At 37.5% G+C, this 27,685-nt stretch overlaps 5 protein-coding genes across 8 annotated transcripts; 1 reads left to right on the top strand and 4 right to left on the bottom strand.

Annotated features, from left to right (window-relative positions):
* Window positions 1–844: 844 nt before the first annotated feature.
* Window positions 845–7,390, bottom strand: LOC119992907 (transcription factor MYB106-like). 3 transcript variants are annotated; one of them, XM_038839741.1, is made up of 6 exons: window positions 7,240–7,390; window positions 6,101–6,187; window positions 2,580–3,062; window positions 2,348–2,477; window positions 1,424–1,887; window positions 845–1,336 (listed from the first exon to the last, which is right to left on the bottom strand). In XM_038839741.1, exons 3-6 carry the CDS (start codon window positions 2,710–2,712, stop codon window positions 1,071–1,073), a joined length of 993 nt encoding a protein of 330 aa, XP_038695669.1. In that variant the 5' UTR covers window positions 2,713–3,062; window positions 6,101–6,187; window positions 7,240–7,390; the 3' UTR covers window positions 845–1,070. The 3 variants fall into 3 exon arrangements, with proteins under 3 accessions (XP_038695669.1, XP_038695667.1, XP_038695668.1); XM_038839739.1 differs by having other exon boundaries at window positions 846–1,887; XM_038839740.1 differs by having other exon boundaries at window positions 846–1,887; window positions 7,299–7,376.
* A 1,352-nt stretch (window positions 7,391–8,742) lies between these two features.
* On the bottom strand, window positions 8,743–10,287 carry LOC119992982 (NAC domain-containing protein 100-like). The gene is made up of 3 exons (XM_038839842.1): window positions 10,058–10,287; window positions 9,680–9,957; window positions 8,743–9,586 (listed from the first exon to the last, which is right to left on the bottom strand). The coding sequence occupies exons 1-3, from the start codon at window positions 10,245–10,247 to the stop codon at window positions 9,062–9,064; spliced, it is 993 nt and encodes a 330-aa protein (XP_038695770.1). The 5' UTR covers window positions 10,248–10,287; the 3' UTR covers window positions 8,743–9,061.
* Window positions 10,288–17,229: 6,942 nt separating this feature from the next.
* Window positions 17,230–22,177, top strand: LOC119993426 (polypyrimidine tract-binding protein homolog 1-like). Of its 2 annotated transcripts, none has more exons than XM_038840575.1 (10): window positions 17,230–17,579; window positions 17,967–18,176; window positions 18,971–19,033; window positions 19,145–19,218; window positions 19,342–19,437; window positions 20,005–20,062; window positions 20,133–20,237; window positions 20,330–20,411; window positions 21,162–21,227; window positions 21,509–21,651. In XM_038840575.1, the coding sequence occupies exons 1-10, from the start codon at window positions 17,397–17,399 to the stop codon at window positions 21,517–21,519; spliced, it is 948 nt and encodes a 315-aa protein (XP_038696503.1). In that variant the 5' UTR covers window positions 17,230–17,396; the 3' UTR covers window positions 21,520–21,651. The 2 variants fall into 2 exon arrangements, with proteins under 2 accessions (XP_038696503.1, XP_038696502.1); XM_038840574.1 differs by having other exon boundaries at window positions 17,233–17,579; window positions 21,162–21,274; window positions 21,509–22,177.
* A 207-nt stretch (window positions 22,178–22,384) lies between these two features.
* Window positions 22,385–23,489, bottom strand: LOC119993427 (probable calcium-binding protein CML46). The gene has a single exon (XM_038840576.1). The coding sequence runs from the start codon at window positions 23,114–23,116 to the stop codon at window positions 22,493–22,495; it is 624 nt and encodes a 207-aa protein (XP_038696504.1). The 5' UTR covers window positions 23,117–23,489; the 3' UTR covers window positions 22,385–22,492.
* Window positions 23,490–23,965: 476 nt separating this feature from the next.
* Window positions 23,966–27,228, bottom strand: LOC119992629 (cyclic dof factor 3-like). The gene is made up of 2 exons (XM_038839420.1): window positions 26,950–27,228; window positions 23,966–25,750 (listed from the first exon to the last, which is right to left on the bottom strand). Exons 1-2 carry the CDS (start codon window positions 27,133–27,135, stop codon window positions 24,440–24,442), a joined length of 1,497 nt encoding a protein of 498 aa, XP_038695348.1. The 5' UTR covers window positions 27,136–27,228; the 3' UTR covers window positions 23,966–24,439.
* Between the last annotated feature and the right edge of the window lie 457 nt (window positions 27,229–27,685).

The following is a 27,685-nucleotide window of genomic DNA, read 5'->3' as shown; positions in this document are numbered from 1 at the left end:
TAATGACGGTCCAAGAAGAACAAATCCGTGAGGACCCGTTGTCCAGAGCAGACAATATTCTGATGCGGCTGAGCTAGGATTTCTAACATAATATGAGCAAATACTTGATCTCATATCAAATTGGTATAATCCAACCAAGTGATATATAAACAAAATCCTAGCACCTCTCACATCATATTGACATAGCCCAACCGAATGATATATGTTATATTAGCAAACCCAATCAAGTGATATATAAGTAAAGTACTAACATATCTCACACAAGAATGTATTTCTGGTGTAAGAATCAATAGGGATGGCGCACAAACAGGAAATTAAAGTCAACAAAAATCAATGGATTGGGGACCATATTGGCAGTTCACATTATTAATTGTTAGATTGAATTTGACAGACATTGAGGGTAAAATTAAAAACTACCTTTTTGTGGGACCATACTCATGGTATCTTCTAGACATAAATGAGTATTACTTCACTGGTTTGCCTCCGTGTGTGTATTGAATTTACATATATGTACAACTTTCTGTGAAAAGTACATGGACTCAAAAGTAGGGAGGACACAATAGGTCAAACAAACACATTCGATACAAATTTCTGGGCTCCTTCACCTCCAATCCTTGGCAAAATAAGGTCATTTCTTTCACTATTAATCAGAATGGGACATGGAAATAACAGCACTAGATTCTGCCATAAATATCTCTCTCTTTATATTTATCAATCTAATACCAAAAATGTATATATATATATAGGTAAACAGAACTAGTTAATAGCTTCAAATAAACCAAGTTAGACTATACTTTTTTTTTTTTTGAATAGAAGTTGGACTATACATATATGTATATATGGATAAACAGAACTAATTAAAGGCAATCATTCAGTTCAAGTACACCAAATTTAGAACAAATTGGTCATTACACCATATTAAAAAAGAAAAGAGAGAGAGAGAGAGAGAGAGAGAGAGAGACAGATTGTTATTGAACAGAGTTGTACTGGTTGAATTCTATCTATTAACTGAAGACAATTAAGCTATTAACAATTGAACATCTCAATGCACAAACTGAATTATGTCCTCATCACAACATTGGTGAATGATCTTGGGAAGAGTTCACCAAGTTAAGGATGCTGTTCCAGTAATTCTTGTTATCTTCATAATACTCACTACCAGCAGCAGAATTGTCACAGTCTTTACCACTATCGAACAAACTCCGGTCACCGGAATCATTAAGCAGAAGACTATTAAACCCTTCATCCATAATATTAACATGCTCATTATTACCTCTAAAAGACTCTGGAGAAGTCCAAGCTGCTTCAATAGATAGAGTCATATCATGATGAAGTTCTGAAGTGAAAGGAACAGAATTCTCCATAATTTTCCAATCCTGTTCATGACCTTCTTTAATAATTTCAGTCTCTGGAGATGAATTACCTGAAGTGCCCACAAATTCTATTGTGGGCAGTGAATTGTCCCCAACTGAGGAAGTCATGATAGGTGGTGCATTTTCAGAGCATGTGAGAGTTGAAGTTGGAGACTCCAAGTCATATCCACCAGAACTCCAAGCTTTCAGTATGTCAAGTGACCTATTTGGCTGAGCTGAAGTTGAACCTGATGAGAGATTGTATGTTGTTGGGGTGTTAAAGGATGATTTAAGCTTTGATATTCTAACCAATCTAGCCTCGGCTTCAAGCCGGGCGCTTTCCCACTGAGCCATGTGGCTAAGGTTAGCTGCATTCTTGGATTGGCCATCAGTGGACAGGAGAACATCATTTTTGGGCTTGTGAGTGACGGGATCAATACCCATTTTGGCTAATCTTTTCTTAAGATGCGTATTCCAATAGTTCTTGATTTCATTGTCTGTTCTTTTTGGTATATGAGTGGCTATAGCCGACCACCTGAGAAGAACGAGACAAAGAAGAAATATAGACAGAGCTTTTAAAAAAAAAAACATCTGAGATGCTAGAAATCATCACCAGTGACAAGACATTTTTTATTCCTAAACATTGAAAATACCAAACCCAACAAGAAAACAAAAACACTTGATTGTAAAATACATTGCACTTGGAGTGTACCCATTCAATGAAATGGTAATGTCAGAAATAGTACATAAACTGATAAACAGCAGAAACCATTGGTTCAAAACGATGGTCCAAATTGCAATTTTGATAGATGATACTATGGAATAGTCGACAGCAATAAATCTCATATGAACCAAGTTCATGTGGAATTCCCACAAAAATGTGGATAAGAGCAATAAAGAATGATTGACAAAACCTATACGTTATATTATCACCAAAAAGAGAAGAATCCACAAACTCTAAACAATTTTAGTTAACAAAGACAAAAGCTTTGTACCTGTTCCCCAAGAGGGCATGGAGTTGAATGATGGTCTGTTCCTCGTGCAAACTGAATTTGCCTCTCTTAATGTCAGGTCTTAGATAATTAGTCCATCTAAGTCTGCAGCTCTTACCACATCTTTGAAGGCCTGTCATGAACAATGAGACAGAGTTGCACTCAATAGTCACTAAAAACGAAGTTATTGCCACTTCAATAGAGAACAAAGTGTAAGTGAATTTATTTTTTTTACCAGCTTTTGCAGGCAAGGCACGCCAGCTTCCATGACCATGTTCTTCAATATAAGCCAAGAGTTTCTGATCTTCCTCAGGAGTCCATGGTCCTTTCTTCAAGCCAACCTTGTCACAACAGGGTGATCGACCCATTCGAGAGTGCAATCACTAAATCAGTATAGAAGGCAGCAATTGTATGGTCTTTATATACACAAAGATATGGAGAGGTTTATGGGCTGAGAGAAAAGGTTTTGTGATTATTATAAATGAAAGGATAGGCAGAGAAGAAAGGTCAGTGAAATAAATAGGATGATGAAATTTAGTTTTTTATCGACACAAGTCTCCTTGATTTCAAGCTTAGGTATGTAGTTACCAGCTTTGCTGACTTGCTACTTTGGCGCTTCTACTTGTTTTTAGAAAACAATAAAAACTGTACCGAGATTGGAGGTTGTCAATGTCTTTAGCAAAGATGGTAATATTTGACATATATGAGATCTGGTCCACTTTTTCAAAAAAAAAGAGCAGGCAAAAAAAAAACAAAAACTTATCAGTAAGTAATAAGGTGTCACCTTTTATCATTAGTACTTCAATGCAAGAGTGAAGAGTAGTTGAAAACCAAGTAATTACAAGCGTACTATATAGCATATGATGAATTAAATCTCAACCACTCCAGTAATATATACACTATACAGGACTCTTAAACCAATACGATATAAATCCGGGATTCCGGGTCAGTCAGGATGGACATGTTTAATTATATATATGTTTTACTCGATTAAAACTCAGATTCAATTACCAAATGTTCTAAACAAAATAGCGACAATGTAACGTTAAATTGGTTCAGACTCTAATGATACCTATTCAGTCTGGATTCAATCCATTTAGAACACTGTCAATAGTTCTCCAGACATATCAATGAATAATGACAACAACTAGTCTAATTTGAACAGTAGTAGGAGGAAACATATCACCATGACACAAACAATTTCGAAGAAGAAAAAAAACAGTGTAAATATATATTGTTGAACCTATCACTAATATTACAATTTACAACCAATATCATATTGACCAACTTACAACTTTTACTTCTCAACCTGTAGACCAATTAAGGAATAGACGTACGACTTATTAAAGACACATATTACTGGGATGACTGAGATTCCTAATGAGGACTAAAGGCCATCTCAGTTTGCGATTATAAGGGATACGTGTGAACTACTATCGGCGTACCAGTATGAGTCATCTGACTGCACCACATCAAGGTCTGTACACTATGAATGCCACCAGCAGTATATTTATGAAGACTGTAGTCTGTAGTCATCCACCTTGAGACAAGGACTATCAAACAGTATCTGTAGTCACTCTAAAAGGAGTTCAAAATGCAGAAACCAGGACAATTCACAAACTCATTGGATCTAATGAGATTACTGGTCCCTCTTCTACGTCCATAAATTTATAGAAAATTGAAGGTTCAGAAGCCAAGGTTCAACATACATGCTACTTGATATGTTTAGATCTAAGAAAAGCCTAACATACGCATGACCCGTGACAAAAACTCAGTTGCAGGCTCAGTTACATCATATGTACATAGTTTACCTTGCTTCTAATGTCTGAGCAACTGGCAACGTACATTCATACTTACATACATACATACATGTATCTATGTAATGAATGTTCCGTTCCAATATAACAATGGTCTTATTCCGAAGAACCACATTAAATGATCAAGCAAATGATCAGAAAGGATAATGGCATCATTTCAGAAATCACAATGGAAGACCCAAGGACTTAGTTTCCAAAGCACAATTATCCTAGGTACTCACAGGGTTCCCTTTCACAAACATAATGGAGCTAGGACAACATGAACCAGGACCCCTAATTGAATGTCCTAACTAGCCAAAGCTCTTGTCTTCTCATTTATTTGTCTCTCAAAAAATCACGCATACACAGATTTATGAATGCAATGTATCAAAGACGTGGACCTTGATTCATCACTTTCTCAAACTTGCCTTGCCTGCCAACAAAGGTTGACACTTTATAGTGATGATAGTGAAAGGCCGCTTCCATTGAAGAATATTCTAATTACAGCAGAGCATGGGTCATTGGTGGGAGGCGCGAGGGATTAATTGAGCTGAGGTACTAGGCTTGTGGAGGACGTCTTCATTGATTTGATGCGGGATTGCGGGAAGAGACAAAACTGGGTCCCATGAAGAAAAGGAGAAAGGGCTAGATAACCTAAGAAAGAGAGGTTTAAGTATTTGAGTATGGTGAAGAAAGGCAAAGCAAAGGTCTGATGGCAATGGATCCAGGATTTGTATTGGCCGAGGACAACGGGGTCACCCACCTTAAATTCTACTTGATCGATGCCAGCTCCAGCCTTGTGTATGGTCCAACAATGTATTAAAGATCATATTAAATGAATACACAACGCACTTGTCAGAGTTCTACATATCCACGTGGTAATTATTCCTCTGAAAATAAAGGGAAAAAAGGCGGTACATACAATCATGTAACTCCATTTATATCAAAAAAAATTATTTTATATTATTTGTTTTGATCAATTGATGACCAGGCTTTGGTGAATGGTGAAGTTAGTTTATTGACCTGCAATGTAGGAAATTAGGAATACAGGATAACAACATCTGCCCTCCAAACTGAACCCTGTGCAATGTTTTAATCATTTTTTTAATGGAGTTTTAATCTATTGTTAACAGGAGAAAACAGGTTTTTCAGATTAGTGTATCAAAGTATGTTCAGATATTATGAAGCATACTTGCATATGCTAAGAGTCTAAGAACCTATATGCTAGTAGGAATTTGGTTTTGACTATTCTGCTGATTTTTATTTTTTTTTACTTCACAACAAAAAGAACGGCTAAGACTTGTACAATGCTCCAGAAAGCAAGAGTCTAACAACTAAGTGACTAACATGAAAATAAATCAGTGAAAACATATCATTGGTCTTTATAGCTTAAATAATCTAATGACGGATATAATTATCTTAAAAGGAATCACAGTGACAATTACAAGAAAGAGCCATGTATGAGATAATAGCTTTGCAAAACAAAAGCAATATCACTAGGTTGAAAAGAATCAGATAGGTGAAGATAGAGCTTAGGCAGGTCATGTGAATACATTTAATAACCGAAACAAAAATTGCTCATTTGATGCTTTTAAGAAGGAAACAAGCCAGTTGTAATCAAGCTAGATGGCGGGATCAGTTTATATAAATTTTCCTTCATTCCACTTCCCGACATAAATTTGACTAGGTTAAGTCCCTCTTGCATGCATGTAAGATATAGTTTAAGAAAAAGAAAGTCTTCTGTATTTAGGTGAAAGTATCATGTATTGACAGTCACCTTTAGAGCCTAATGAGCTTATCCTATAATAACAAAACTTCTTCTACATTCACAACAAACAATTGTTTAATACACTTCCATGACTGAAAATAATTGAGCAGAGCATGAAACATCTATATAATATCAGAAACGATCTAATATTCAAGGGATTCATCAGGGAGTACATTCACTGTTTAAATTTACCTTTTCTTTTCCGGTACCTCTTATTCTTCCAAGTGCACTTGGTAGTCAAGAGCCGTCCCATCCTACTTCTCAGCCACCTCTCAGGCTCTGGATTAGAACCAAGATAAATTCAGTGAAAAATATCAATGCCAATTAAGCTGAACTACAAATATCATAAATATCAATGCCAACTTAAGCTGAACTACACAATATCATTTGTTGATGAATGTCGGACCCAATTTTCATTCTAAGCCAGATGATTTTGCAACATGCACAATTTCACATTGAGTCCTTCTATCCGCAGCTAAATCATGAATAACTGAATTAATTCCTCTAAGTCATCCTTGAAAAAGATTTTGCTGCTTAGTGCTTACCTTGGTCCATTTAGGAAAAATACTATTTCATTGCTTAAACTGACTACTATAACAATAGTGTCTCCCCAAATCTACACGAATACTACGTTCCCACCTTCCCTTAGCTTTAATTTTTGTCCCCCAACCTCCGGTTGCAAGGAAAAAAAAATCAAAAGGGCGGGATTCTCCTATACTAATTTCCTTAATCCAATCATTGGTCTTCTAATATCTCTGCTAAGACTGCAACTGCAGGTTATCTCTCCAAATTATGACCCAACCTGTAAATAGTCTGTTCCATAAAACATCAAGGTAACAATCTAGTCTATCAATCAATCATATTGTTGATTGACAACCATGTTTTCCTTAGAAGATATGACTAATGAACCCCCACAACTAATACTAGTGTCCAACATTGTCACAATATAAGGTACCACCACATAACTGCAGTTGTTCCCACAGTAGAGTCCGAATAAACACCAGAGTTAAGACTCTTGAGTGAATGGATCCAGAAAGTGCTTCATTAAACCCCCAAAATGTCCTTTGATGTCCTATCTACCTTATCTTGCTATTGTTCATCAATACAGTGATTTTAAACCCAGTGAGTTAGTGAACAAACAATACAAAATGAACTATCATACTCAAACAGTAGAGAAAACTGATAAAAATAATAATAATTTTATCAGAACTCCTCCTCAACGCAAATTTCACCATCCATCATCATAACATGAGCAGAAACAGTCAATTCGATAAGCCATGAAATACTGTACATACGCGACAGCGAACGAAAGATTGGAAAAGTTCGCTTACCCTAAACAGTGTATCAATTGCAATGTGGTTAAAGTCTTCAATTGATGGAGAATCGATACCTTTGAATTTGAGTTCTGGAAGAGAGATTCCTATGGCGGGGGCGGGGCTTCGGCTTTTGAGTTTTGACTCGAGAGAATCGGGAGGATGAAAGTAAAATACTAGTGGAGTTGCAGCGGTGGGCTGGAAGAGTTGGTTTTGGGCTTTTAAGTTCGGTTATAATACCGGATGGGCCGTTCCAGGCCCATTATTAGGCCCACTTTTTTAAATTGAAGATGTTATGGACTTATGGGCAGAATTTGGATTCTACTGCTCTGATCTTGCCTAACCTATTAATCCACCGAAAATGCTTGAGATCCCCAAATTACGACTTTCATATTATTCCTGCTTGGTGTAGCGTGTTGGATGTTAAGTAAAGACCCCATATATGTACCTTTAATCAATGATTACCACACATATCACATATAATTGGGGATAAAATACCAGAATGGGAGTCTCAAATTGGAGATATGTAGCATTGTTCTTAATCCACTCACTCTACTCAACATAACCTATCAATCAAACAAATAGGACAAAAAAGCAATGAATATTCTACTCTTTAAAATCATTATTTTTTTCAATTTTCACTAGACGACAAAAGGACAAGTTCAAAAGTAACTTACATAGAAAAAAATTCTCTAATATTCAGAATATAGTTAAAGATAATTGCGTGCAAGACTTACATATATACATGTCATGAATAATATCATTAGTTCAAGCTGATGCTTACAACTTACATGTTTAAACACCAATGATAAGACATGGTCTTCCATGCTTTGCTAGATAGGGTTTCAAATGTGAAGAATGAAAGGATACACCAGTTTTCCACCCGGCGACATGATAAGAAAGGATAAGAACTCGGTGCGTGGTCACAAGGTATTGCTTCAAGTGATAATCGAACTCAAGATTTTTTGAATCTATATAGTTTGGTCTCTGAGAAATTCGTCAACTAAACTGTCATCCAAGTGGTCAAAAGACAATATAGTTGATAAATATATGTCTCAAATTATTACATTTTTGAATTAAATCAATCTTATAGTGTCATTGAAAATTATAGGACAAATTTGTACGTGCTGGAATTATTGGTTTATTTTTATATTAATTTAGAAAATCCCCAAAAGAGTTTAGTGTGTGAACCAAAATAAAAAGGAAGAACAAATGAAATCAGATTTTTGTTATTAATTGTAAATTATATCATGGATGAACTCTTGGTTGGTGGCCTAACAGCATGAATGTCAAAGACACAAAACATTTTTAAAAAATGATAGAATTGACAGTTACAAATTAATCATAATTTATGATTATTCTCTAAGAAAATAAAAGTGAATTATTGAAAAAAATAATTTAATAGAATGAAGAAAAATTAGTGTGTTTGGCATGTTTGTGTTTTCATGAAAAACCACTTGAAAACAAAAAAAAAAAAACACAGAAAATAAAGGAACACATAAAACAAACCAAATGGACCCTAATTCAGTCTACTAATTCAAATAAAAAATACTAATATAAGGCATGAATTCTTATATACAAGCAAGTTGACAACATGAGAGTGCAATCTAGATTAAATAAAAAGGGAGGGAAAGAAAAAAACACAAGAGAAAAGCCTGCTACAAGGTGTTCAATATCTACTACTACAAATTACAAAACATATACCTTCACTTGTTGTTACTTGTTTGGAAGCTGAGAATCTACATACACTGAAACACACGTCCCAATTTTCATGACGGTAATCGACAATTCCAAAAAAATATACTTCTTCTTCTATGTTCTTTACCTCCAACTCCAATCTTCAATAATTCCACAGACAATCAAGGTCTACTGGTCCATCTGAACTTGATGGATCATCAACCAAATCATGATTTGACACAACCGAAGAGATATCGGTTGCTGGTGAGAATTCTTTTGAGTTCTCCTTCGTGTTTCCACAATAGTTGTCAATCAAAAACCTGAATATAGACTGTTCAGGCATCAAAACACTATCTGGGTACTGCAGATTTCCCAAATTTGGTGCAAATTGAGAGGAAAATAAAGAAGAGATTGGAACAGAGGACTTTTCCAATAGTGTCGATGCAGGGGATTTACGATCCTCCAATATTGGATTGGAGAAGCAGGTCACATGAGGTGTATTATCAACTATGGTGTCGGTGGTTCTGTTGTCACTGATGTTTGGAGATGAATCAGTCAATGGAGGCAATACCGACGACGACGACTGGAGGAATTCGTTGCCACCGGAACTCACCCTCATTAGTCCAGAAATATGTGTCTTCTTTCCACCTGAAATCTTTTGAAACACCCTGCAAATAACCCACTCATTCTGCACAAACAAACCCAAGATTATCATCAACAACAACAACTCTTGAAAACGGAGGAAAACAGAGTAAAACATAGCAATGAATGAATTAGGTACCTTGGCTGTTTTGGGGAGATTGTAGACTGAATATTTGCCTTCCAATCTGTATTCATGCATAATCCAGTTGGTTTTTTCTCCTTTTGGTGCTCTTCCTTTGTAGAAAACAAGAGTTTTCTTCATCCCAACAAGTGTTTTAGCCTTATAAATCTCTCGATCTTTCCCGGTCGCTTTCCAATAACCAGCATCAGTTGCTCTGTTTGTTCTCAACCCTGTTGGGTACTTTCTGTCTCTCACACAGAAAAAATACCATTCTTTCTCACCCATTTTCGCCATCCCTACATTGACAAACCACCAATAACAAAAGGTTAATACACAATCCAGTTCGATAAATCATCGGAAAAAAAGCACAAGATTGTATGGATTTTGAGGACTTACCCTGTAAGTCCCAAGGCTCACTCTTGTTCAAATCAACCTCACCAATAGCTCTACAGCTGAAACAACTATCAAGTACTTTCTGGGACAAGTAGTGTGATATAAGCTCTTCGTCGGTCGGATGGAATCGAAATCCGGGAGGCAATCCCAACTTCTCTTCTTCTTCTTTACCAAGACCGGAAATGCTTTCCATGCTTGACAAATCCACAATTTCAGACCAAAACAAAAACTCACTCTACTCTGTTCTATTACATGCAACAAAAAAGATAGAGGGAGAAAGTGAGGCAGAGTATTGTAAGGTGGGGTTTTGTTAAGAGAAAAGAAGTGTTGTAAGGAACAGAAGTCTCTAAATACTTGTTTATGGAGGAGGTGACAGAAGAAGAAGAAGAAGCGTGATTTGTTAGGTAACTTGGTGTGGTGTGGGTAGTTTCAAGCTTGGCCATTGATTATCAAACTATTAATGCAAACGGTGATCCTTCCAGAGACCCAACAATGCAGATCGCTCCCCCATAGGACCGACCTCTTCGTATGGACTCGGGAGATTTTGAGTTCAATTTTCATTTAAATCATTACTCTTATGGCCACACGTCAAAAAAAAAACAAAAAAGGTTAATGCATATTACCTAACCATTACCAAGGGAGGTAGGTTCCACCCTAGGCTTTGTCGAAACACAGAAAAATACCAAATTGTCCACATGACTACCCTAAACATGTCAATTTTGTGAGGGTATAATGGTCCTTTGGTTTGTTATAATGAACCTATTACTTGCTTCATTAATCTCAATAATGCCAAAAGTAAACCCTTTCTCTTTCAGGAAACAATTTAAATTATGGGGGGCTCCTAGACGCGTGGCAGCTTTAGCCAATTTGAGGAATTTCAATCGTCTTGGGAACCTTTTGATCCGACGATCCAGATTTGAAGCAGATGGTCAAGCTCTCCCACGTCAGATCCGAGATCAAGGGAATGGACAGTGCCCCCACCGCCGACGGGAAGTGGCCGAACTTTTTTAGACTATTTAATCTCGTGGTGTTGAGCTGGCAGTGTGGACCCTGCTTCAATTGTACCGACGGGAAGACACAAAAGGGACCACATACGTGGAAATTAATGGTTGGTGGAGAAGTGTTGGGTTTTGGCTACCCAATTAGGGGTAATGAGAGCGTTTAGTTTAGTCAATTTGTTTGAAGTTTGTAATGGTTACTTTTTTTCTTCTAAGAATCTTTGACTTTAAAAATAGTGTCACCTTAATGCTATGTTAATCTCACATTTAGGGTTATCAATTTGTGATTAGTCCTCGTAAAGGTAATCGACAAAAGTCACCATTTAGGGTCAATATGTCTTGAGTTCAATTCTCATTGGGAATAATATACTTATGACAAAGCGTTAGACTTTTGACATAATTGACTCTGTAGACAGATGAAAAAATTTTACGCGTGCGGGATTGTTTCAAATTATAGTGTGACCTTGCATCCACATATTTTGTCAATAACTTTTGTAATTACTCTAAATAGAGATAGATGATGCACATGCTTTAATGCTGTTAAGTTCTAAATAGAAACCAATACTATTCAATATTGTTGATCAACATTTATAATAAGATAAGGTTAAAAGAACAATAATGGTCACACATATAGCCATATAGGGAGTAATATATATGTAAAGAATCTTATCTTTATGGCTTGTTTGTAATTAAATATGCTAATTTTTATTCTCCAAGCGGTCGCAATTACATTGATTAATTAATCGTGCACACATTGATGGGAGTTGCAACCAACCTTTATCATGTATGATTATTACAGGATATGTATTTGAGAGGTGGTAGATTATGGTTGGTTTATTTTATAACAACCAAGGCTACTAACCATTCCTAATTTTTTTAAATTAATTATTTAATCACAATGTGGATAGCATGAGCATAATTGTTATTGACTTGTCCATATAATTGGGGAAAATATTTTTAAAAAGTCCATAATATTTGCTTAGATGACGAAGTGTTATTATTTGTTGATTGGAATATGAATAGTTAATTGACCCCTTGATTATTGAATCGGTTGTTTATGAATGACACCTACATACAATATGTTATATGTAAGAGCCCGTCCTCCCTCGCCTATTTTGAGTCAATCCATACTAGTTCGTACGGTTTTGTTTTCCTAAATCCATTGGCTCATAAAATGAGTTCACTTGGTTAGGGGATTTGACATATTATATTATGCATTTCACCTATTATCCTGAGCGACGTGAGATTTAGAGTACTGAGCCCCTTCGCCACTCAATAGCTCATCCATCACCACCAAGCTTGATGCTAAAGAGGCTTGTGGCCAGCCCACTCGAGTTGGGTGCTACACGCTTACATAACTGAACGAATTAATACTTTTTTTTGGTAACATGAAACTCACCTAACTACCCACCGAACAACTGATCGGTAAATCCCGGGCTACATAGAAGACAGACCCCGCAACCTCCAACAATTAGTTGAAACCTAGGCTGAGATACAGTGTGAAAAAATAACACAGAGTGGCATTCGCAAACGATGAATTGAGCAAGGGCCATTTTAGTGGGCAATGTTGATGAAGCCTTAAATTGTTTTGGGCCAACTTCTATGTCGTTGGCCAGCCCCCTTAAGATTAAAAACTTACCGACCTGGGCTCACCATGTCCAAATCCCCGTTTGGCCCAATAATTAAGTTCAGAAGCTTTATCAGTGGGCTCAAAATTAACAAGCGAAAAGTTTGCACGGCACACTTTACACTTTCTGGGCCTTTTAGTTCCTTGGGCCAAATGTCCATTTATTAGCCCAAATGATATGGGCTATATGCGTGTCAGCCTTGAAAAGCAAATATGCTAATAATGTCAAATGCTAAGATGACATATACGATTTATGATAAATCGTGAGCCTCACATGATTCATATTAAATTATGTGTGTCGATTTCAGCATTTGGAATAATTGGTAAAAAAATCCGTATTTGGCAAGTATTAATGTCGTAAAGTGAGGGACCAAATTGTATTTTCACAACATAAGAAATGTCGCACGCTTTGATCCAAAAAGAGTTGACTTTCTATTATTGCTCCACTTGGATTAAAGACCGGTCATAACCAGCTCTCTCAGATCAAGCATTATCACAATCAAGAGTGATTAACAGAGAAAGTCAACTTCTCTGTTCCAGCCTAGCCTAGCTCTCTATCAAGGAAGGAAGAGCAGAGACAGATCAAAATGAATCAAAACTTACAAGCTTTCTCGATTGGATTGTTGGGTGCAGTGATCACCTTGTCTGCTTATTCACAGGCTCTGGTCTCTCCCACCCAATGCATCACGGTTGGTCTCCTTGTTCTCATGTTTGGTCTGCTTGTTAGGGAAGGTCTTATATCTCTCTAGTGATTGATCAATATGTAAAATTCCCTATGAACGTACGCAGTTCCAGCTTATTTTTTGGTTATATATATATATGAATTTAAGTGAGAGTTTCTGTTTATTTGTGTCTGTTCTGTGTAGGTTTTCCGTTAAACAATTGACTAAATGGCTCTAACAGTATCAGATCCTATCTGTGTTGATATTGTGAATCAAAAGTGGCATTCAACCTGTTAGAAAACCAATATATGTCTCGATCTTCATTCATAGTATAGCAAATCCTTTTGCGCCTACCACACAAGTCCCGGAAGTAAAAGTTACTGCAGTTTTAATCACAGATGCCCCCGTCTGTTTATCAGTGTGGGTCCACATAATTTTTGAATTTAATAAACAGACTGGAGTGATTCAAACTGCAGGGGCCCTTGTCAGCACAATCCTCGGGCCGCCCTTATAGCATATACGGATTCTTTCAAGTTAAACTAGGGAAAAAAAGAAGAAGAAAGAAACAGTAATACATGTTTAAAACGTAGAGAAACCTGACGGGATACGACCCTTTTAACCTTTTTTTGGTTCTTGCCCTCCTTTTCTCTGTTTAAAGGACTCAATTAGGTTCAGACCTGCCGGCCATTTGACTCAGTTTGATTGCAGGCGTGGCAGAGCTTTTACTACACCTAAAAGGCAACCTAATCAACCACTTTGAGTTTGTCTTCAAGACTACAAAGCACTTCGGAACATGTAATACAATGATCATTGGCTCATTGCTCTTTTATATATGTACCTTGAACTTGAAATTCCATTTTCATGTATTCAAAATCACATTATATCATAGTTTCAAAAGTTTTTACAAAATTACTGAAACATAGTCGAATTCTCATCACTCGAGCCTAGATTCTTTACACCCTAAGTCCAACCAAATCGTTCATCAGCTCCTTAAACTGTAAATATATGTAGTGGATGTTTTCATCTACAAAATTTCAAGTAGTAAGAAGGAACTAAATATCAGGAAGAAAAAAAAGAAAGAATAATTAACAGATGTGAAACTCCAAAGACATGCATTTGCAAGTGAAGTAACCCTTGCTCCTTTTCCCAAACACAGCATATGTGTTAGCACTCATTCTCATCTGCAACCTTATTTACACAATGTTATCATCAAAAAATCTGGCATGAGAGAATGAGGCAACTATGTAGCCAAAGACGACTTGCCGATCAACTTGTTAATTTATATACATATTATCAATTTGCATTTGCATGCTTATGATATATGTATATAAACAATATTAAGTACTGAAGATAACCGGCAAGTCATCCTTGGCTGCACTACACATCCTCATTCACACATGCAAGACTTCAGATGAACAATCATTCCCAAAGAAGAAAGGCAAGACATTCTCCTTTGAAGTAAGGAAAAACAGACATCATTGGACAAAGAAACTGATCATACCAAGAAATTGCCTCAGTGGGATGTCTGTGAAAACAGGTAGAGAAGAAGAAGTGGATTGGACCAAAAGGGTTCTATTAATAGGGCAATTTGACAAATGGGGTTTGAAGCAAGAAAAGTTGAGGCCTATGAGTTTGTTTATAAAGGAACAAACTTTGTTTCTTATTCTGTATTGGGTCAAAGTCGAAAGTATTAATGCAGCTAGCTTTTGCTAAGAAAAGGCAACTTCAAAGCTGTCAAAGACTCAAAATTGTCATTGTCCACTAGGGCAAGGGAAAAAGGTTGAGTGATCCAGAGGGTTGGATGTGACCATGCACTGTGGTGAAATATTCAAGAGAGAGAGAGCAATTAGGCCCTAAAGATCTATCTTTTTTTTCCATCGATAATTCTCCAGCCCAACATATTCACTAAACAGTTAGATCAATTTTAACTCGAGCCACCAACCCAGCTCGCTTCATGATGGCGACAAAGAATACTAGGCAAAAGCCCGTGAAAGAAATAACGTTGAAAATGCTGGGCATGAGAGTTAAACTTGCGACCTCCCACATTTACAAATAATTACCATAATTAATTTTATCGTTCCAACAAAAACTTCTTTCCTCCCTTAAAGATCTATCTCCATCACCTAGATTCTGAGTCATCTTTAATTTGGCTTTCACAGTTTTCATTTAAGACACACTGCAACCCTTCCAATTAATGGTGTTGTCTGTCCACAAACAAAAAAATTTACAAGCTTAGTAGGTTTCAGTCTTTTACTACATGTTGAACTTTCCTGATATCAGGTATGTTCCATCATTGAAGCTATTTCCCCATAGCAAAGGCAATTTACTGAGATTGTTGTTGAATTCTTTTGGAAGCAATTTCTATTTGTGTCTGCCAATTAAATGCGAGAAGATACACAACATTTCCATGGATAGAAGCCGAATAAGGTTTTAATTGGTAGAATACTAGGCATTTTAAACTATGTTTCGCATATGTGATCAGAATCAAGGTAGGTTTTTGAAGAATGTCTACAACCGGACCCGCAGGCTTAAGATCAAAGAATCACGTGGACAGACAGTTCATGTAGGGGATAGTTCTGAGGCCATGAATATTGCCCAATCGTTGACAGATTTTGAGGATGCCGCAAATCAAGTAATTGATGGAAGCATGGACTTTGCATTGAAGGAAGACTTTGCATTCAAAGAAGCCAATTCGTTCTTACCTATTAATTAGCATAGTAATTCTTTCCAATAAAAGATAGCCTTGTAATTAGGCTACTATAATTACGTATGAATTCCTTTAAGTATTTGGTTTTCTAATTAATTAGTAGCATGTTGCTAGAGTGAAGGCTATATAAGCCAGCTAGTATTATTTCGAAGGTGTGAAATAAAAAAATTATCAAACGAGATTTACTCTCAAACCTTGTTCCTTCTTTAGGAGCTAGAATTTATCAATATGACAAGACTTATAGTTCCACGTTGAATTGACATACTTCAACTTAATGGTTTAACAAATATTCAATGATGGCCAATTGTGAAAATCCAATGTTAGGCTATATGAAAGAACCTTCAAATCAATTCAAAGGTTCAATTTTTGTTTTTTTGGCACATACAACTCACATACATACATGATACAACACACTCACAAATATATTGTCCATAAGATTCGCACCGTGGACAGAAATACATGAATGATTAGCCAATTGAGCCGAGCAAATATTATAAATCTACACCCCCATGTACACTAACAATATTATCCGCTTTAGGTTATTTGATTTCCGTGGATACATTGGGCCGGCACGGCTTAATTCTTCCTCAGCTCAACTCATTAGGTCAAAAAGCCCAACTCACTTGGGTCAGGAAAACGCACTATGAAGATCATTTGTCCCACATCGCTTTGATGTGAATTTATGTGAGAAACCCTTTGTCCCACATCTCTTGAGTGTGGGCTTGTGAAGTGTTTTATATGGACAAACCCTTCCTTGACTAGCATGACACATTTTAAAGTGATTATTGGGTTGTGATGACACATAGCCTATAATATAATGTTGGTGGGCTAGGCTTTCCAATATTTGGTATCGGAGCAGGCACAATGCCACTTAGTGGTAATGGGGCCACAACGACATGTGCTTGTGAAGAGGGATGGAATTGATATGGATTAATGTGATAGATCCGTCGTCCCACATTGCTTGGGTGCGGATTTGTGAAGTATTTCTCAGGACCTCAACTAATATGACGTGGATTTGTGAAGTGCTTTATATGGACAAATCATTCCTCAACTAATATGACACATTTTAAAATGGTTATTGGGTTGTGGTGACCCAACGCCTATAATATCATGTTCGTGGGCTGAGCTTTCTACCAAGCTTGTCCATATATACCTATCGGCTGGGTGACTCGATCCGATCCAAATCGACCCGCACCAGGTACCCAATGAGACTAACGGAGTAATGATCCTCCCAAATCACAGACAGACGCCCGAACTTTGCTAGAAAACCCGACCCTTCGTAGAAACCAAACGCCACTCTCCACCGCTCTCTCTCAGACCCAATTCGTCACAGTGAGAACCCCTGTAGATGTTAACATCGGGGCAGCCCCAGTTCCGGTACACCCAGACCCCGTCCAAGGTTTTGCATCTGCGAAATCTGCCATGGGAGTGCACGGAGGAGGAGCTTATTGAGCTCTGCAAACCATTCGGCAGGATCGTAAACACCAAGTGCAATGTTGGCGCCAATCGCAACCAGGCCTTTGTAGAATTCGTGAGCTCCCGTTACGGTCTTGCTTATTATGTCTTTTGATATTGGTACTAAATTGAATTGTGGTTAAATTAGGGTTTTGTTGGATTCGATTGTGAGTGTTTTGAATGTGATTATGATAGGTGTCGGATTAAACTTACTACTTGCTTTAGTTTTTGCGGTGATTGGTTTGTCTTTAAAATATTATGCAGTTCAGATTGGGTTTTGCTCTCATGTTGTCTTTTGAATGCACCTTCTGAATAGATGATTGCGATGGTTTGTGCATCTATCCTTTAATCAATTTACGTTTGGGTAATGGTTTTGGTAATTCGACAAATAAGAAAAGAAAGGTTTTAGGGAAACATTTCTCTAACTGCCTTATGTTGACAGAGATTTTGTTATCGCTTGCAGGTAGATATAAATCAGGCTATTCAAATGGTCTCGTATTATGCTTCCTCTTCAGAGCCGGCACAGGTTCGTGGTAAAAGTGTGTATACTCAATATTCGAATAGGCATGAAATTGTCAACAACAGGAGTCCGGGAGATACACCTGGAAATGTCTTGCTGGTAACAATTGAAGGAGTAGAAGCTGGTGATGTTAGCATTGATGTCATTCACTTGGTAAGTGATTTCTTACTGCATGTCCTTATATTTGGCCGTGTTATCAGATGTAGCACCCTTTTGTATTTTCAATAGCTGATGTTGGTGCCTAAAATTGTTAAAGATGAGGGTTTGTCAACTTATTAATACAACTGTTAAGGGTCTTCTGGTGGTAAGTGTGTTTGTTCCTCTTGCTTGATGATTGGACTTGAGTCATCATACCCATAATCAAGGTTCTCAGTTTGCTGCGATTAAATGTATGTTGTTGTATGTTTAATCTCTAGCCTTTCAGTTTGTAATATTGGAGATGTTAAATGCTTTGTGTAGTTTCATTCGAAGCTGTTAGATAAATCCTTCGCTAGTTTCCCGCCAATTTTATGCCTCTCATAGTTGGGAATCATGCGTCTTGCTTGGAATGGGGATTTATGCATTCAGGCACTTCCTCATTTTCCAGAGATTATGGGTCGTTTCTTGCAAGCCCGGTTGTATTTCATCTTATCTTTTTTTAAGAGATAGCACCCTGATTAAATTATTTGCCAATTTTAATTGAAGTCGGTTGAATCACTGTTGGTGATTTCTCTTATAAGATTCTTTTGCTGGAGACAGTTTGGAAATTTTGTCATGTACGCCATACTCCTTTCTAAGATCTATCTTGAAGCATATATGTACAGGTCTCATTCTGCACTTATTTCTTGTACTTTTTGAATTATCCTCTTTTTTGCCCCTTCTCATCGAACTATTTGGAACAGTTGCTGATAGTCTTTTAAAAAAATTATGGATAGAGTATTATTATATCTACTCGAAACTTGTCTCAGGTGTTTTCTGCTTTTGGCTTTGTTCACAAAATAGCAACTTTTGAAAAGGCTGCCGGTTTCCAGGTGAGACAGAAAAGCTGACCTCTATTTTTTTTTTCTTTTTCAGATTGTGTCTCTCTCAACATTGCATTCAACTTTATGTCGATATAACTGCTAATTTTGGAATATTTGCAGGCACTAATTCAGTTTACTGATGCTGAGACTGCAATGTCAGCCAGGAATGCCTTGGATGGGAGAAGTATACCTAGGCATGGATTGACCTCTTGCTCATTTACTCTCTTTTCTATCTTATTCATGGAATTTGCTCAGTTGTCAAAATATGCTAAATGTTATAGGAATCTTACTGTTACTTCCTGGTGTTTTATGTTCAGGTACTTGCTTCCCGAGAATGTTGGGTCATGTAACTTGCGCATTTCATATTCAGCACATACGGATCTAAACATCAAATTCCAGTCTCACAGGAGCAGGTAAACATAGAAATCAGAAAGGTTCCCAAATGTGCATGTGTTTGATCATGTTTACTGGCCAAACCATTTACTAGTATTGTGTTTGTTATTCATTCTTTTCAGCATTTGAAGCATTTCTAATTAGTGCTTTTTTGGGGGGGGGGGATGGCCTGGTAGAGGGGAGGGAAAACAGGTGTTGGTCGTGACGGCTTAGTTTGATCTTTTGACAAATAGTTTAACACTTTAACTTGTGCACACTTACTTTATTAGAGTACGTTGAAAAGGCATTCTCAATGCTCTTCTTAGCTTCATGGATTTCTACCATTAGGTTTATGTGTCTTTGTGTGCTTTCTTCTTATCTTTGTTGAACCTTCTTCTTAGGAGGAGAAAGTTCTGGGCATAAACTCCATAACTTTCCTGATGACTGTATATATGTATTCTGTCATGTCATTTTATGTCCCAATTTTTTACATCCATGAGATTTATTTTCCTTGTTCTTTCTTAAAAAAAATCACTTAAAGAGTTTGTTTTCTATTACTTTTACTAAGGCTTATGAGTGATTTGTGCTGCTTTACCCATATTCTGCAGGGACTACACAAATCCATATCTTCCGGTGAATACTACTGCAATAGAAGGACTCATGCAGGTTCCTTTTTAATATTAACTTGCGCTGCATTTGGAATATTGAGTTTGTTCTTATATGCTGTAAAGTCCAGCCTGCAGTAGGTCCTGATGGAAAGAAGAAAGAATTTGAGAGCAATGTGCTGCTTGCTTCAATTGAAAATATGCAGTACGCTGTCACGGTGGATGTCCTTCACACTGTACGGAATTCCATACAAGTTTTCTCAAGGAATATCTTAAGAAGTTACTTGAAATTTATTCACGCGTTATTTTTCTGTTTAATTGGTTCCAGGTATTCTCTTCATTTGGGACTGTCCAAAAGATTGCTATGTTCGAGAAAAATGGTGGAACGCAAGCACTAATTCAGTACCCTGGTAAGCCCTTTCTTATCCATGGCCATTTGTTTTAGTTTTGCTGTTTGCTCGACATATGTCTCATTTTAGTTGCTGCACCTTAATCTGAATATCCCTTAATCTTAATAAAATTGATCTCTATATGTATAGTTCCTGCATGTAAAGAGCTACTTAACCTTAATTGCTAAAACGTAAACACTAAACTTATAAATCCTCAAAAACACTAGCCTAAACGCTAAACTTGAACTCTACCCCTAAACCACAAAGCAATAGGGCCTAAACACTAGATTCTTGAAAACCTTGCATCCACACTGGACTCTAAACTGAAATCCTTAAATTTTAGATGCGAAGCCCGAACCCTATACCTTCAAAAACGAACTCTAGTCCCTTGTTCTGAGCTCTGGATCTTAAGGCAAGGCCCTAAGCACTGGACCATAATACCGTAATCCCTAAACATTTCTAAATTCTTTACATGGTTATACACTTAATACATATTTTGTGGTTTGAATGAGTTTGTCTATGTATTTTTGTTCTCCCCTGGATTTGATAACCATCCATGAATTGCTCATTACTACATTGCAGTCTATTGAATGGGCTTACTAACATAATTTTGCTTGTCTTCATGTTTTTCTCTCACTATGATACACTTGAATTGTGTCCATTTATGTCTTGTTTTTAAATCTTTTCAGTCCAAGACCCTGTAGTGTCAAATGCTTCTCAACTCGGGCTCAATTTCTCTTTAGGCCTGATGTCTGATTTGTTTCTTTCCAGATATTACGACAGCAGCAGTTGCCAAAGATGCGTTAGAGGGACACTACATATATGATGGTGGCTATTGTAAGCTTCATCTATCATACTCTCGTCATACTGATCTCAATGTGAAGGTATAGATATGTGCTTTTGAGTAAAATGTTCATGAGGGGAAAAAGTGACCAAATTCATTAAGGACATTATTAGAAGATAAACTGAATCCCTTGATTGGAAAAAGATTTGACCCTTAAAAGATGTATGCTCCGTTACACTTATAATTGTCTCATATTTTATTTGTTTGAATTTGCTCTCTGTTTCTACGGAATCGAGCATGTAATTTCTTATTTGTGACTTATTTTCTGTTGTAGGCTTACTGTGAAAAAAGTCGCGATTACACCATCACGGATGTTAGTTTGCTTGCAGCACAGCAAGCTTCTGGCCTCCCTACTGCTCCAGCAGCTTGGCAGACATCTCAGGCTTCTCCAATGCACCAGTCAACTGAGTATGCTGCTAGAGCTGCAGCACAATCTCAAGTTCCCCACTCGCAGGTTCCATCTTGGGATCCAAACCCGCGGGCAGCCAGACCAGGCTTTGTGTCAGCTCCTAGCACTTATCCTGGTCAAACATATCCCACCTCTCCAGTTCCTGCATATGGTCATGTGGCAACACCTCTTGGTTCCTCTCCCCTCTCACAAAGCAGCCCAATGTCTCCTGCTGGGACTTCCATGAGAATGCCTCAGCTGGGAATTCGGCCTAATTTTCAACCAGGTGAATCTTCAACTCCAGGTCAGCCTCCGTATTATGGTCAATAACAAAGTTTCTTGCCTTTTTTCAGAATATTTGTATGCACTAAAGATGCATCGTGTTGGCATATTTTTGAGCCTTTGCTGCTGTTTAAGAATTCTTTGTTTTATTTTTTAAAATTTCGTGCTGAATGCTTATGGTTCCTGGGCTTGTAATACCATGTATCATCTCGTGACATAATTCACGCAACTATCTTATTATCATCGGTCAATCAAAAACTGTCGCTATGGTTTTATTCGAGCCCAAGCAAATCAAAGCAAAGACCGCCTATTACAATTGAGATAAACTCTAGACAAAGCCCCCAAATATTCTTCTAATTCTCACAAGAAACCCTGAAAATCTGAAGGGTTTTAAGATCTATATGTTTGTGAGCCTGATGTAGTCCAAGTGATCCGGTAAATTCAATAAATGACAATATTCTTATCTGTTTGTACTGAGAATTTCAACCCGAAAGAACGTTTTTTTTTATTGGATTGTTCTACCGAGTATTGAGCGGTTAGTATTTCATTTAGTAATTAACTTTGCGAAAAACAAAATGGATATACAGTTCAGCAAAAGCTGTTTTCCACAAGTTCTAAGAACTCACTAAAATCTATTCTTCCATCTCCATTCTTATCAAAGCTTCTGATCATTTTTCTGCAATTCTCGAGCTCTCGACCTTCCTTGGATCCTAAATTGCAGACTACTCTCTGCAACTCCAAAGCATCAATAAACCCATCTTTGTTAAAATCAAACACATCAAAAGCTTCCTTCACCTCCTCCAACCCAGGTTCCTTCTCAGCAAACACCCCTGAAAGTTCCCTGGAACTCAAAACCTTCTGAAGCTCCTCACTTTCTTGGCTGCAAAAAAATCCTAGCTTTCCCATCACCAATTCCACATCTTCTCTGCAAAGATCTTCTCCCTCGTTTTTCCCCTTGATTGGAAATTCGAAATCTGGGTTCTTTGTCTCTGCTTCCCAGATCTTTGTGTCAAGTTGGGATTGTAGAAGCAGATGAGACCATAATCTTGACAAAAATCTGCAGATTCTGTTGACCCAGATCATAATTCTATGAAACAAGAACATACCAAGCAATACAAGAATAGGAAACGCAGATTGCTTTGAAATTGGTGATGATTTCTCTATCTTAATAGAGTAGTATAAGATGTAATAGTACAATCTGCAAAGAGTCATATCCTACAAAAAAAATGAAGCTCTGTTTGATCTTTGAAGAATGTTTTGTATTCAGGAGTCGATGAATTGAGAAGCAGGTATCTACACATATATATAGAGTCGTTGAATGAATAGTCGGCTCCAAAAGGAAAGGAAAGGAAAGTAGCAAGCAAGGTCGCAGAAACACAAGGAAAAGTCCGCTGGTCAAGTCACACACAGAACGTGCGATGTAAAATTTGAAGTGGAAATTTCTTGGCATCTGCTCAATCTGCTTTGCCTTTTCTCTGTTGGTTTGTGATTGGATATGTGTAGCTTTATATAATGACAAAAGTTTCCTTGGAATCCGACGCTTGCTTCCAAGAAGGCAAGACTGAAGAAACAGAGGAGTGGGCGGCGTACTTTTGCTTTTTGTGCTTTTTCAACGGACTGGTTTGGGTTGTTTTTAACCAATTTAATTCAAGCCCATGGGCCATATCTGAATTGAAGGAACCTAGCCCAAATTCACCTTTTTAGCCCATTGTTTTTGGTTTCTTGGACCACTTTGGGTTGGACCCCTGGAATTGATGGGCTGCAACTACTTTTCGATGGTCACACTTCTTTTTTTTTAATACTTAAGTGGAGGGGTGGAAATATATACACAAGGAGGGACACACATGACTTCAAAATCTCATGAGAGGTTCAGTGACGAACACGCCATTACTTTTAAAACCGGTTGTTTTGGGGTAACATCGAACCACATTATTTACCTTTTACGGAGTGATGTGGTTCGATGGTGATAACCTAAGTATCCGAATAAATCAAAAAGTGTTAATGTAACAATTAAAAGATTAGCGTAATTAAAAGAATTCATCCTAAGCAGATTCGACCATCTCAGGGCAAGAAGTAAAAGTCTGATTCTTATTCCCCAAATTTATTTTAGTAGAAGAGGAATCTTGGGACATAAGTTACATACAGTTCCAGCTCTCACTCTCAAACTAAAGATATGTACATGACCTCCACAAACCATCTAACTGGAAGAAAAGAAAAAAGAACCAAAAAAAAAAAAAAGAATGAAAAGCACTTCTTGGTTACAGGCATTATATCTAAAATATAAGGGGGAAAAAAATATTAGTGGCTAATTCTGCTATAACTAGGATTTGAAATTACCAACGTCAGAGAATTTAATCAATCAGAGATCCTTCTCCTGCGTTTCTTCTCGGCTGGACTACTTTTAAGAAATGACAGTTACAGATGAGGCCGGTCTATCGAACATGGCCTTTTGGTGTTCAAAATGAGTGAGGATGTGTATGTACCAGCTGATAACACAAGACTCTTTGCACCAGAAGGAAGCACTAAGCTATCCAATTATGAGGTCTCATGGAAGTTCTGTGACCTAGACAATGCAGCTGGGTTGGCATGCAAAACTGGAGAGAATTCAGTTGAATGGCTCTTTTCATCACCTTTTGATTGGAAAGACTTAAACAGTCCTCCTCCGCCAAGTGAATCTGCTTTATCATACTTAATCCCCAGTGTCATCCATATAGAGCTTTTTGCAGCTTCTCCAGGATCATCAATTCTCAAGGTTTTTGGAACCCAAAGACATCTTTCTGAGTTGTTGTCTTTTGGATTTTCTTCCTCACCAGTGGTGCTTGCTTTAACTGTATTCTCATCCCTCGAATGTTTCCCCAAGGTTGGAGGGTCAGGCCCAAAGTTTGATGCAGTTTGCTTTGGAGAAGAGGGCTGATGAAGCCATGGGATGTTCCAAGAACCCGGCACCGTACAACCCCAATAAGGTGTTGCAGGGTAGAATGGCATAGGAAACCCTGGAGGGCATAAAGCCGGAGGGGGCATTGGAGGACTCCACAGAGCTGGATTCCATGGATACGGCCATGGAGCACCAGGAAAGCATGGTATTTGCTGCGGGAATGCCTGACACTTTTGTAGTGCTTGCTCTTGTGACCTAGTGTTACCTGCCCCATTCTTTGAATTTGAAGCAGTTACATAAGAACCGTTAGAACAACTGTCTCCATTTTCTCTACCTCCATAAGAAATTGGTATCATTAACTCGTCGGGTCTATGAAAACCAGTTTGCGTGCAGTGCCGCATTGATTTATCCGCAATTTTCAAGACAGATGGCATAATAGATTCACACAGAGGTGTATCTGAACCAAAAGCAAGGACTGTACCATTACTTCTCAATGAAGGATGGACGCCATTTGGTACTTCTTTTCGAGCATTCTGGAGAGCTTCGGAATCAGCTATCTGACGGAAGAGAGAAACCGAGTTTTTGTTCTTGCGACGACCAGCACCAACGGGTACATTCCTCATGGTCCCTCCAGCAGTCCAGTATCTCTGGCAGTTCTTGCAGAAATGCCTGGGTTGGCTGACATTGTAATTATTGTAGTAACAGAACTTGGTATCCATACTGTTGCAGCGAGGACACGGAAGAATCTTGTCTGGTTTCTTTAGGGTGGTATTTTCTGGCGAAGTACTTTTCTCACTCTGTTCTTCCTCTATCATCAAAGTTTTTGATGTGGCACTTTCTTTCTCACCAGGGTGTGTTTTAGAGTTCTCATCCATCTGTAACGTTGTGTCCGGATATCTGGATTCATCTGAAGCCACAGATGGGGCTCCATCTTCCAGCTTAGTGTCACTTGGTTTTTCTTCAATTGCATCCTGTATTGATCATAATTTTCCATGAGCACATGTAAGTATCAAATTTATGTAGAAGGAAAAAGTAAATAAGGTTTATATATAGAAATCATTTTGAAACGGTTTGCAAGTAACAAAAACATATGAAATGCACCACTTCGACCTTTCTTATTCACAGTGCTAAACACAAATTCAACACAGAGTACCACAATTTTATTTGCTGGATCATCAAACCCTTGATCTTAAACCATTCGATACAATTTTGTAAGAATGAATTGGAAGCCATGACGTGGATGGCCACTAAATTTCACTCTCGCCCTCGACTTACTTCATCCTTTCAAAGGCACATTGAATTGTTCAGTATCAATGACATATCTTCTTAATAAGACAGGACAATCAAAATTCAATGCTCCTCTTACATTTAATCGTCTCCCTCTGCTACCCCATTGGCCATTAGAGAACAACTAAATACAGTCTAGCAAATTGAGTACTTAGATACCTCCTTTGTTTTCTTTTCCTTCCCACTTCTCCTTCTAACAAGGAATATATACAACATAAAAAAGACACCTCCCTACTGTTGAGGAGACCATATCCAGATGAAAATTCTGGCAAGGGAACGCTTAATCAGATGACAGGAGCAGAAAAAGTGTCTCAAAAAACAAAAGATTACTCAGAAACAGTAAATCTAACATCAAAGGAAACATTTTTCAGAAGCCATACAACAGTCAGCAAGGCAGAATGATTAGGATACATGTACCTAAAGTAGGATTCAACGTCACAGTAAAAGATTCTGATTTTTGAGAAGTTAAAACCTCCAAATTTCAAGGGTAACTCAAGAAATTTTCATTGAAGTTAAATCACAATAAGTTCTACAATCAATCAAGTATCCAAACTCCATAGTCCAGCTCCTAGAAGGGAGAGTGACCAAATGACTTACATAGCAAATCCAACATGATTGAACAGTGAACCAGCAAGTTACTTGCCAGAATTATACTCATCCATTGATAAACCACCCAACTTCAATAACCAGATTTAGCAAAAACACAAAAACTTATCTACATATTACCCCTCAGGATCTCCAGCCAAAACACTAACCCAAAGTTTCACAAATATGACTAAAATTCTTGAACTTCAAACCAACACAAGCTAAACTAAAACAAACCCATTAATCCTTCACGTTTTCTAAAGAATGGGTCGTCTCAAAAATCCAATAAAAAAAGTACCTTATTAACAACACCTCCTTCTTCACCATCTATGTTCTTATCCTTCTCTGTGGACGAATTTGTACAAGATGGACGGTCCTGACTGTCCCGATTGATAGCGTCATCAACAGTAAAATAAGGAGGGATCTCAGGCAACGGAATCGTCTTCCCAAAGAGCTTGATCGCCGAGTCTTTCGGCTCCGTCATTTTCGCCTGTTGTCTCTGTGTGTGTTGTTTTGGAAGAAGATAAAAAGCTGCAAACTTTCTAGTGAGAGAGAGTCGGTTTTTCTATGCTCGATTGTGTGTTGAGTAATTGTCGTCTCGTGGATTATAAGCCATGTGAGGTGCCACGTCAGCATCACTGAAAATTTCTCAGCCACAAGTTTGTTTTGTAACAACTTATAATAAATTAAAATCTGAAATTCTTTTTTTTTTTTTTGGATTTTTTGTGGATGGAAATATGAGTTGGCCCATAGTTGCACTTGCACCCCTTTCCACTTTAATGGTCCAAATAGAAATAGTATCCCATGCCCTAAAAGTTAATACAAGAGACCACTCAAGCCTTATATAATAAATTTGGAAAATTAAGTATGGATTTTGGTCCATCCAAGTAAAGTGTTAATGCAATCAGCCTAATTTTAGGATGTATGATTGTATTATGGATCTTGTTAATCAGTGTTCTAATCGCAATAGTTAAAAATTCACTAGCATCATTTTTTTAAAATTTAAAATACAGAATCTAATAAAATTATTTCAA

This window comes from Tripterygium wilfordii, chromosome 23, assembly GCF_013401445.1.
Source record: "Tripterygium wilfordii isolate XIE 37 chromosome 23, ASM1340144v1, whole genome shotgun sequence".
NCBI classification, from domain to species: domain Eukaryota; kingdom Viridiplantae; phylum Streptophyta; class Magnoliopsida; order Celastrales; family Celastraceae; genus Tripterygium; species Tripterygium wilfordii.
Note: the sequence above shows the minus strand (reverse complement) of the source record. Positions and strands in the feature narration are given on the sequence as shown.

Excerpts from the sequence above, each read along its gene's own strand:
- LOC119992907 (XM_038839739.1), bottom strand. The coding sequence starts at position 2,712 with ATGGGTCGATCACCCTGTTGTGACAAGGTTGGCTTGAAGAAAGGACCA. Across the intron at positions 2,478-2,579 it reads TGCCTTGCCTGCAAAAGCTG|GCCTTCAAAGATGTGGTAAG; the intron begins GTAAAAAAAATA and ends TGTTCATGACAG. Across the intron at positions 1,888-2,347 it reads CATGCCCTCTTGGGGAACAG|GTGGTCGGCTATAGCCACTC; the intron begins GTACAAAGCTTT and ends CGTTCTTCTCAG.
- LOC119992982 (XM_038839842.1), bottom strand. The coding sequence starts at position 10,247 with ATGGAAAGCATTTCCGGTCTTGGTAAAGAAGAAGAAGAGAAGTTGGGA. Across the intron at positions 9,958-10,057 it reads TGAGCCTTGGGACTTACAGG|GGATGGCGAAAATGGGTGAG; the intron begins GTAAGTCCTCAA and ends TTGTCAATGTAG. Across the intron at positions 9,587-9,679 it reads ATCTCCCCAAAACAGCCAAG|AATGAGTGGGTTATTTGCAG; the intron begins GTACCTAATTCA and ends TTGTTTGTGCAG.
- LOC119993426 (XM_038840574.1), top strand. The coding sequence starts at position 17,397 with ATGTTAACATCGGGGCAGCCCCAGTTCCGGTACACCCAGACCCCGTCC. Across the intron at positions 17,580-17,966 it reads ACCAGGCCTTTGTAGAATTC|GTAGATATAAATCAGGCTAT; the intron begins GTGAGCTCCCGT and ends TATCGCTTGCAG. Across the intron at positions 21,275-21,508 it reads ATACTGATCTCAATGTGAAG|GCTTACTGTGAAAAAAGTCG; the intron begins GTATAGATATGT and ends TTTCTGTTGTAG.
- LOC119993427 (XM_038840576.1), bottom strand. The coding sequence starts at position 23,116 with ATGACTCTTTGCAGATTGTACTATTACATCTTATACTACTCTATTAAG.
- LOC119992629 (XM_038839420.1), bottom strand. The coding sequence starts at position 27,135 with ATGACGGAGCCGAAAGACTCGGCGATCAAGCTCTTTGGGAAGACGATT. Across the intron at positions 25,751-26,949 it reads AAGGAGGTGTTGTTAATAAG|GATGCAATTGAAGAAAAACC; the intron begins GTACTTTTTTTA and ends TGATCAATACAG.